Source organism: Cyprinodon variegatus, unplaced genomic scaffold (assembly GCF_000732505.1).
Source record: "Cyprinodon variegatus isolate N-32 unplaced genomic scaffold, C_variegatus-1.0 Scaffold1865, whole genome shotgun sequence".
Classification (NCBI taxonomy): Eukaryota; Metazoa; Chordata; class Actinopteri; order Cyprinodontiformes; family Cyprinodontidae; genus Cyprinodon; species Cyprinodon variegatus.
In genome coordinates this window covers 27,181-36,743 of record NW_015152318.1, presented here as the reverse complement: position 1 = coordinate 36,743, position 9,563 = coordinate 27,181, and the positions used below count along the sequence as shown (strand labels likewise).

The following is a 9,563-nucleotide window of genomic DNA, read 5'->3' as shown; positions in this document are numbered from 1 at the left end:
GAATTGTTTTTTTAATTTTTTTGGAAGTTTAACAAATGTTTTTTTGTGTCGAGGTGTTTAAATTTATATATACAGTGATGTAAGTATAGCATGCTAATAGCTATTAGCATGACAGTAGCATTAAATACTAACAAAAAGCTTCTAGCTTAAGTTTGAGACCAACGTTAGCTTGCTAATGGTTAATTGTGAGTTAATTCTGGAGTTGGTGGAGAATCTGACAGGAGAATGATCCACATGAACAGGGTGTCCTCCAAACTTAAGTATGGATTCCTCACCAAGTAGCCGGTACCGGACCACAGGAAAGAACTGACCCAAACACGAACTGAGGAGAACCAGAGCTGTCAGAAAGGAAAGAGTCTTTCCAAGAGGCATGTTTGGACCAACAGGAACAGTTTGGTTCCCTTCAGTCACATAAAGAACATTAAAACAGAGACTAAACTCGTATTGTGTTTTTTTTTATTTTCTGGTCCTTTAAATCTCATAAAATCTCAAACTCTGTAACAGGTTCTGTTGGACCTGACAATTAGCTCGAGTCGTTCCCAATCCAGAGTTCACTGGGACCTCGCCAGGTGACCCAAAACAGCCAAACATTGTACAGCAGGACACCTGACAGTTCTGCTCCTCTGATGGGCCCTGGCTGCTTATTGGCTGCTGCTCCAGGATCCATTAGGTCACTGGTGGGTGTGTTCAGTCAGCAGTGAGGAGTGTGGCTCACAGGTAACCCTCTTTCTTGAACTGCTCCTGCAGGATGTCCCGGTACTCGTCGAAGCCGCCGTCAACGCGCCAAACCTTCCCTTTTTCACACACCCACAGCTCCTTACACACCAGCCGGATGAGTCGCTCATCGTGAGACACTAGGATGACTCCGCCCTAAGAGATGGGAAGTCACACAGGTGAGGTTCACAGTGAGACACGGGATCCAGTTGAAGAACAAACCCACCAACCTTAAACTTGTTGAGAGCTTTTGCGAGAGCCTCGATGGTCTCCATGTCCAGGTGGTTGGTCGGCTCATCCAGGATATAGAAGTTTGGACTGAGAGAAAAGAATAAAATGATATCATAGTTGCCATGGTGAACACTAACAGCTGATCATGGCAGCACCGTACCATGGCATAGTCATCTGAGCAAAGGCCACTCGGCTTTTCTGCCCCCCTGACAGACTGGCCACCGGCCTGGTGGCCAGCTCTCCAGTGATACCGTAACCTCCCAGCTGGTGGCGGTACTCTTCCTCTGTCCGACCTGCAGAGCAAACACAGCAGCCAATCAGAACTCACGCTCCAACCACAGCGTATAGATTTCTTATCACTTTGGCTACCGGGAAACTTGTTGAGCAGCAACTCCACGGCACAGACGTTTAGGTCCAGCTGGTCAACGTGATGCTGACTAAAGTAGCCGATCTTCAAGTTCCTGAGAAACAGAAATGTGTTACTGGAGTGAAAACGAAAAAAAAGGCACCAAATTTCTACTGACAAATTATCAATGGGTTGAATAGAAAAAAAGGAAAAAGTCCCGATTCATTGCTTACCGCTTCATTGACCCAAAAACGCCCCGTCACTCTCAGAGATGCCTACTGTTACAGTTTGTTTTGATGATAATTAGTTATATTTTTATTTAAATTTAGCGATTCTTGCAAATCTATCCGAAATATTACATATACAGTAGCTTTTAAAGACACCAGGCTGCAGCAACAAAAGGCCTAAAGAGTAAAGTTACAACACAAAGATGTGTTGACAGCACTGGATGTTCGCTTCTTAGGAAAATACGATGAGGGTTTCTAATACAGCAATTCAGTGTTGAATTAACTCCCTTCTTTACTTCCTCTACAATATCTTGGCTACAAATACAAAATCAGGAGTATGTCTTGACCTGGAACTCCTCAGGAATGGAAGACTTTTGGCTGTCGGCATCAATGAATGTGTTTTAGAACAGCTGGCTGTTGCTTTGCTTCGGTTTTCAGGCTTCAAACAACCTCAGCTCGTTGCGCTGAAGAAAGTGTCAGAAAGGTCTGCTGTCTGTCTGGGTTAATGCTGGTACCGGTAATACTTTTTCCATTCAGAGTTGTTCAATAATATGCTCGGTGGGATTTTCTAACGGTAACATTTATAGTTTATCTGCACACTTTGCATAAAGCCTCTTGATGATTCTCCATGACCTGCTGAAGCCAGTCGTTGAATGCTGGGTCATCAAGTTATAAAGACCCACATGTTTGAAGTAATTAACCTAACTGAGTGCTTAAACTCATTATTGTGTAAAATCTCTGCTAAGTCCAATGTTCTCGTTTTTTTTACATTTACATTTAACTGTACAGATTTGCCTGAATTATTTGTGTAATAATGAAGCATAACTTAAAAGGAACAATTTGACTTGAATGAGAAAGTACTTGTGCAGAATTTCCCAATAAGACCCCATTGGCTGATTGGTTGACAGTGGGTGTGGCTTCAAAGTTGCAAAAACAGTAATGGCTGTGTCTGAACATTCGCCCTAACCCCTAAACACCTCAGTCACTATATAGAGGGAGGACTATATAGTGGACTTCATAGCAAACTCGGTTAACTGATGGTTCGGACAGATGATCACTACTTTTCCCTCCCTGTTGGTCACGTAACTCCGCCTCCCATCACGGTCCTACTTTTGGTGGAGGGCTCTCCTCGCAAAGCATTCAGGGATATATCTGCTCTACTAGTGACCATGGATGATCACTAGTTTTCAAGGTGCATTGTGGGAAATTTGAAGTCCACTACTTTTTCATCCACTAGACATTCTGACACTCACTTAAAATGCTGTAACCACTATATAGTGCCCTATATAGTGATCACTGCAGACATTCGGACACAGCATATGTCAGCACTTAATAATTGCCGGAATGTTTATAGAATAAATTTCTATACTAAAGCTTGATTGACATAAATACAGAAAATAAAAGAATTAAATTCCAACTTATGTCAAACAAACATAGTTAGGATTTGAATGTGGGAATCGAACTGTTCTTATAATCGGTTTACGAAATAAAACGTTGATATCCACTTTACCTTAATAAAAATTGTAAATGTACATGAATGGATTTTTCTATTCAACTTACACTGAGTTAATGAACTTGAATGGTTTTAAGGCAAACATTTTCCTCATGTCAGTTCAACTTATCAGGTTTTACCCAAAGTTATTAAAACCTACATTTTCCCACGATGAGGCTAAAAAATACTCAACATTTAAGGCGATTCAGGAGCACACATTGAGCAAAGCAGACCAGCCAACAGGACCAACTAAGTCCATCAATGTCAGCTCAGGTCCTGCCGAATATAGCATTTTTATGCAAAAAGGTTTACTGAAAAATTCAGAATATATTGATGGGGTGATAAAATATTATCATTAAACAGTCCTGCAAATGTGAATTATGAGTGGTTACTATGGTACTTTCATCTTTACACTTAATGAAATAGTAGGATTAATTTCATTCAATAAATGTAATCTCAAGGCACTTTACAGAGACAATTCAACCAGATTATGCAGTCAGATTAGTTAAATTTTTTTTATCTAAGGAAAACCAGCTGATTGCATTGACTTATTGCCTCTTCAGCATTCCCTCTCACTAAGCATGCTTGTCGCGACAGTGGAGAGGAAAACTCCCTTTTAACAGGAAGAAACCTCCAGCAGAACCAGGCTCAGTGAGAACGGCCATCTGCCGAGGCCGACTGGGGTTCAAGGAGACAAGTACTAGGTATTAGGGTGAACATGTGAGTGCCACAACATGTTTATTATAACTCATGTAAATGAAATGCCATTGGTTGTTTCATTGTTTTGATCTCTGGGATAGAAAAGTGCCCAAATCAGCCCTTAATACTTCGTATTCTTAAGATCTTCTTTCCTCCATTGATATAATATTGATCCAGCGGATCTACTCAGACGTCTGAAGGTCTCACCTATGAGCCTGTCTGATGCCGTTGACCGGCGTCAGGTCACCCATTAGAAGTTTCAGGATGGTACTTTTACCAGCGCCGTTTTCACCAACCTGTCATAAATCATATCATCATCATCCACTCTGATTAATTATACAATCAGTTCCACAAATTCTTCCCTAATGTGCACTGATGACGATCTGATTGGTCGTACGTACGATGCAGATGCGGGAATCGAGGTCAGCCGACAGGTTGAGTCCAGAGAAGAGGGGCTGATCTCGAGAGTAATAAAACTCTACTTCATCCAACTGAAGAATAGGTGGAGACAGCTTTTCGAAATTATCAGGAAACCTGCAGGAAAACATCAAGCGGTCCATCCATAACAAACATTATTTCATCACTTCAATTCTGGTGGATCAGGAAGCTGTGAAGGCCTGAGATTCTTACCTCAAAGTGGCTTCTGATTCTTTCTGGATGGGTTTCAGCTCCGGTCTGCAGGACATAAGAACCACCCATAAAAAGATTGACACACACCCTCCCTGTAACCCCCAATCCAGGTGAAAACTTACAGCTTCTCCAGCAGCTTGATCTTACTCTGGACCTGAGCAGCTCTGTTGGCATTGTACCGAAATCTGTCGATGAAAACCTTAAAAACAAAACATCAAGTCTTCATGAGAGGGAATAATGCAGTTAAAGCCGTTTGGGTATGGAGGAGATTTTTCTTCTATTATTATTCTAAGCAAAAAACACATTTAGGAAATGGAAATATGGAAACTTGAAAAAAATACAATCTTGAAGTGAAAGACTGATAATATGTTTTAATAAAAAAAAAATAAAAAGCTTTCGAGATAACTTTTTTTTTTCTGTTGTTTTACAAAGGGTTATAAATGTTATGAATTTCAAATTGTGTTTCCCAGATCTCATCCTCTTCCATTCTGGGGGCGGCTTCCCTCAGGAGGAGCAAAGACACTTCTCTATTGGTCAGTCTGGACGCTCAATGAGAGCGTTGAGCGTTTTATTGGGCTTGAAGCGGACAGAATGTGAACTGCCAAACACAATGTAAAAGAATACGATCTATAAAACTCACGCTAAAAAAGGAGAAATAAAAATATATTAAAATTTCAAAATAAAATTGAAAACTAAAAAAATTTAAATGACAAAATCAGACTTATTTTTTTTAAAGTTTAAAAAAAAAATTCATTTCTAGATCTTATTTTATTTTCAAGTTTCAATTTAGTAAATGTCTTCTTTGCTGCCGAGAATAATGAAACAAAGTCATTCTTTTTCTCATCATTCTATCTCTATTCTCCCAATCTGCAGAATCTGTTAGTTCAATCTCTAACGTTCTGCTATCTCTGCTTTTTCCCATAGTAGCTTCATCTGGTCTGTTCCTGTTTGGCTGCGACTCCATCCTGGAGAGAAATAACACACTGCTGCCATCAACACCTTTGTTTATAGATGTTTCAGCTCGGCCTGATTTTTAGTATAGTCCTGTTTCTATGACTGTGACTAATTGGATGTGCTCTCCTTATCCTCTGACATGGGAGCTGGCTGTGAGCTAGTCTGCCTGGCTGTGTGTTTCCTGGACCGGGCCGCCTTTTACAGCTGCTTTTGTCTCCTTGAACCCCAGTCGGCCTCTGCAGGTGGCCGCTCACTCTGGGGCCTGGTTCTGCTGGAGATTTCTTCCTGTTAAAAGGGAGTTTTTCCCTCTTCTCTGTTGCTACAAGCATTCTTAGCGTGAAGGATTGCCTTTAAGTTGATGCAATCAACTGGTTTTCCTTTGATAGAAAACTTTGAATCAATTTGACTGTATGATCTGTTGAACTGTAAAGTGCCTGGAGACGACATGTTGTGAATTGGTGCTACATAAATAAACTGAAAATTCCCTCCATATCTGTGCTGCAGCTGTTGTACCTGTATATGCTGCCTGTACTGCAGCTGGGCCTCATACTCTCGCTGTTGGTTCTTCAGACGGTCCTCTTTGGTCTTCAGAAAGTTCTCGTAGTCGCCACGGTAACTGTCAAGCCTCTGGGAGTGAAGGTGGATGATGTCGGTCGCCACGGCGTTCAAGAAGTTTCTGTCATGGGAGACGACCAAGATGGTGGACTGCCACGTCTGAAGGCGAAGGGTCATTAAACTGAGGTTAGCTGGCGGCTAATTACTTAATTGTTTTCAATTAGCGATGCTACAGCTACAGACCTGCAGGTAGTTCTCTAGCCACAGAATGGCTCTGATGTCCAACATGTTGGTGGGCTCTGAAACACAAACACAGCTTTCAGAAACCTTAAATAACACTGCAGCTAATAATGGGGTACTACAGGACATGAGGGCAGCTTCTAGGGAGTGGGGCTAACTTACCATCCAGCAGCAGCAAGTCTGGACTGGAGGAAAACACAGACAAGTTATAAGGAATCTGGTGACCTGAGGGGGGAAAAAGAATGACTTAAGGTGAAACTCACCGAGCGAACAGAGCCCTGGCCAGCGCCAGCCTCATCCTCCATCCTCCTGAGAACTCCCTGCACACAGAAAACACGCATCTTCTGTATGTGCTACACACCAACGTGGAAAACACGTGTTCAAGCATCACTCACTTTGTGGCCTGCTGCTGCATTCTGGGAGAAAACCCCAAACCAGCCAGGATGACGGAAGCTCTGATTGGACGAGAAAGAAGCAGGTAACAAACACAGCGAAGCGTTTTAGAGAGGAGGAAGAATTGGTAAACCGACTAATATGAGGAAATGTCGGTATTGTTGGCATGGTTACCGTGCGGGGGCTTTATCAGCTTCAATCTCCTCAAGTTTGGCATAAATCTCTGACAGTCGGACGCTCTCCATCCCGTCAGCCCTTAAACAACAACCAAACGTCACCGTCTGCTCTGTAACTATAACATGCCACGCCGCCATAGTGCCTCCTTACGTTCCGTTGGCAATGCGAGCATTTAGCCGCCGCTCCTCCTCCAGCAGCCCCTCTCGCTGCGTGTCGCTTTCCAGGACGCTCTGCAGCGCCATTGTGTCGTCACCCGCCACTTCCTGTTCCACGTGCAGAATGGAGATGTGTGCCGGCACACGTAGGTTCCTGCTGGCCAGCATCTTCAGCAGCGTGGTCTTCCCCAGACCGTTCCGACCAATGAGGCCGTACCGCCGGCCCGTCGCCATGGAGAGCTCCGCCCCCTGGAGCAAACACCTGAGTACAACAACAGCAGAGATCAAGTCTGGTTGTAAACAGCGCCATCTGCTGCTGGCTCTGGTGATGGGCAGATCTCACCTCTCCCCGAAGGAAATGTCAAAGTTCTCGATGCGGATGTCATAGCTGCGGTTCTTTCCCGACTGGTCGGCCCGGCTGTCCTTTTTACTGCTGGCCTGGCTGGCCGACGCCTCCTCCAGGACTCTGAGGACAGATGTAAGAACGAAAGGTGAGAGGAGAGGAGAAAGGATGGAGGTTAGAGAAGGAGAAAGGCGGTGGCGCTCACAGCGGACCGGAGGATTTCTGAGAATCCCGCTCATTCCTGCGCTCATTCTTGGCTTTTAGCTTGGCTTCAGCTTTCTCCAACTTCTTTGCATCGACGGTCTGCAGAGACAGAAACAACATGAGAGAAAAACGATACAGAAAACAGAAAGAACCACAGAGGTTCAACAATGAAGGGGAAATTTGTCAGATTTGATCTTAATATCCATTCCTTTATGTAAAGGCTGGTTATACTCCCACAGCAGTGTGTCGCAGTGAGCTTGTCGCAGGTATGATGCAGATATTTTTGATTTATGCCCAATATTGAAGCGTGGTCTGCACTGTTATTTCACGCCACCACGCAAGAGGGACAATCAGGAACTAGCTGTGGGTCCAGATTCGGCCGGGGCGGTGAGGAAGAGGGGGCCAGTTTGTGCGACAACGGAGGGACATGAGAATGAAAAAGAGCGAGGATCCAGGTGGAAAAAGGGTCCCAGCGTTCTTGTACATCACGCTCTTTTAGCTGGTCCAACTTCACGAGTCATTTTCCACAATGGCGGTCATACAAACAAAACAAGCTGGTTAGGTTCCAAACAGGAAATACGCATAGTGTAGAGAGGATGTAGATTTGACCAATCCATCTGCGTCACCTACAATTTTGGAGAAGAGCAGCAGAGTGTTTGCGGAATTGGCGGGGGCATATCTGCGTTAACTGCGACACACACGCTGACGGACCTGGTTTCTGACTATAACCAGCCCGTAAGGCTGCAGCACATTTTCATAGTTTCCATTGATTAAGATCAGTTTTTAAATCTTTGAATAGACTCACTGTGTTCTGGGGACGTTTCATCATCCAGATTCCCTGTATATCTTTGGCTGCGGAGCCTGAGGGGAACCACACAGACATCAGTCGTTACAGAAAGGAGTTCCAATCAAAGGCTTCAATAAAACAAGATAAAAGAAACCCTGAGCTCTCTAACCGAGGGGTTTATAGGCGGACGCGTTCAAACATGACGACCCCTCCAGAGTCGTTTCTTACCAGAGTCAGCAGACATCTGAGAGAGCTGCACCGGAGCGTCCAGCAGCATCTGCTTCTGGGGATGCCGATGGTTGTTCCTGAGAGACACAGATCACACGTTGACCCCCTCTCATCATCAACACTCAGAACCATTTAAGGCACACAACAGAGGTAGAGGACGCTCACAGCTTCAGGGTGTTGAACATCTGCAGACAGATATCCTTGATGTCGTCCTCGTTCTTGCTGTCAGCAGAGACTTCCTGCAGAACGCCACCGACGGCGTCAAAGACTTCCTCACCATCCTCGAAGTCTGGGCCGCCGCTGTCCAACACGCCTGCAACCAAGAGTCCCATTTACTCTCAATCCATTTCTACAGACTCATGGTTATATTTTCTTTTCCATCAGTTGGAAGAAAACCAAAATCTGAGAGAAGACCCCCAGGGAAAGAATCAACATGAAACCCCAGCAGATGGAAAGGATCAACAAACTAGAATAATCCAGTGTAATGTCCAGTAATTTTTTTGTTTGTACTTAAACCGGTTTTGTTTTTTTCTTTCTTACAGATCTACATTTGTAGATGTGCTCCAATGAAGTCCCACTGAGGCTCTGATTAGGAGGAACATCTGCTCTGAAGAAAGGTCACCTTCTGACTGACAGTAAAACATTTAAATGTCAGAGGACCTCATGTTAGATTACTTTAAAAGTTATAACACGGAACAGATTGACAGACACGTGCTGAATCTGTAGTCATGTTCTGTTTGTAGTCCAACCAGCTCCATATCAATTACTTTACGGTAAAACATGGCGCCATGTTCTCTGCTGTTCTTCTGGGGCCCCAAGTGGTAGTTTGTATGAATCTGAATTCTGAGCCGCTTTAATCCAGAGCGGCTCGGTGTGTCCCGCTCATGCCGGCTCTGACTGAATCCCCCCGGGAAACCGAGCGTCAGAGAGCCGCGGCTACCCGGCAGCCTAAGGCCGCTGGGCCGAAGCCGGCAGCCGCTGCCTCCTTCCCCCGGAGGAGGAGCGCCTCTGAGCGGCCGGCAGACAGCCGCTCTCCCTGCGCCGTCTCACCTGTGATATAGTCGAAAAGCTCAGTGTCGATTTCAGGAAACTCTCTCTTCAGGATGTCCACGTACGTCGCCATGATACCCGGCCCTGGACTCCACTGAAATGCGCATGCGTGAAAATACGACGCTTCTTTTTTTTTTT

At 44.5% G+C, this 9,563-nt stretch overlaps 1 protein-coding gene across 1 annotated transcript; it reads right to left on the bottom strand.

Annotated features, from left to right (window-relative positions):
- Window positions 1-443: 443 nt before the first annotated feature.
- Window positions 444-9,532, bottom strand: abcf3 (ATP binding cassette subfamily F member 3). Its single transcript, XM_015404824.1, has 21 exons — window positions 9,426-9,532; window positions 8,541-8,688; window positions 8,376-8,452; window positions 8,166-8,221; window positions 7,362-7,459; window positions 7,157-7,279; window positions 6,809-7,075; window positions 6,656-6,736; window positions 6,484-6,543; window positions 6,352-6,408; window positions 6,251-6,273; window positions 6,092-6,147; window positions 5,807-6,007; window positions 4,462-4,538; window positions 4,340-4,384; window positions 4,111-4,243; window positions 3,917-4,005; window positions 1,315-1,406; window positions 1,106-1,238; window positions 945-1,032; window positions 444-870 (listed from the first exon to the last, which is right to left on the bottom strand). The coding sequence occupies exons 1-21, from the start codon at window positions 9,496-9,498 to the stop codon at window positions 712-714; spliced, it is 2,136 nt and encodes a 711-aa protein (XP_015260310.1). The 5' UTR covers window positions 9,499-9,532; the 3' UTR covers window positions 444-711.
- Between the last annotated feature and the right edge of the window lie 31 nt (window positions 9,533-9,563).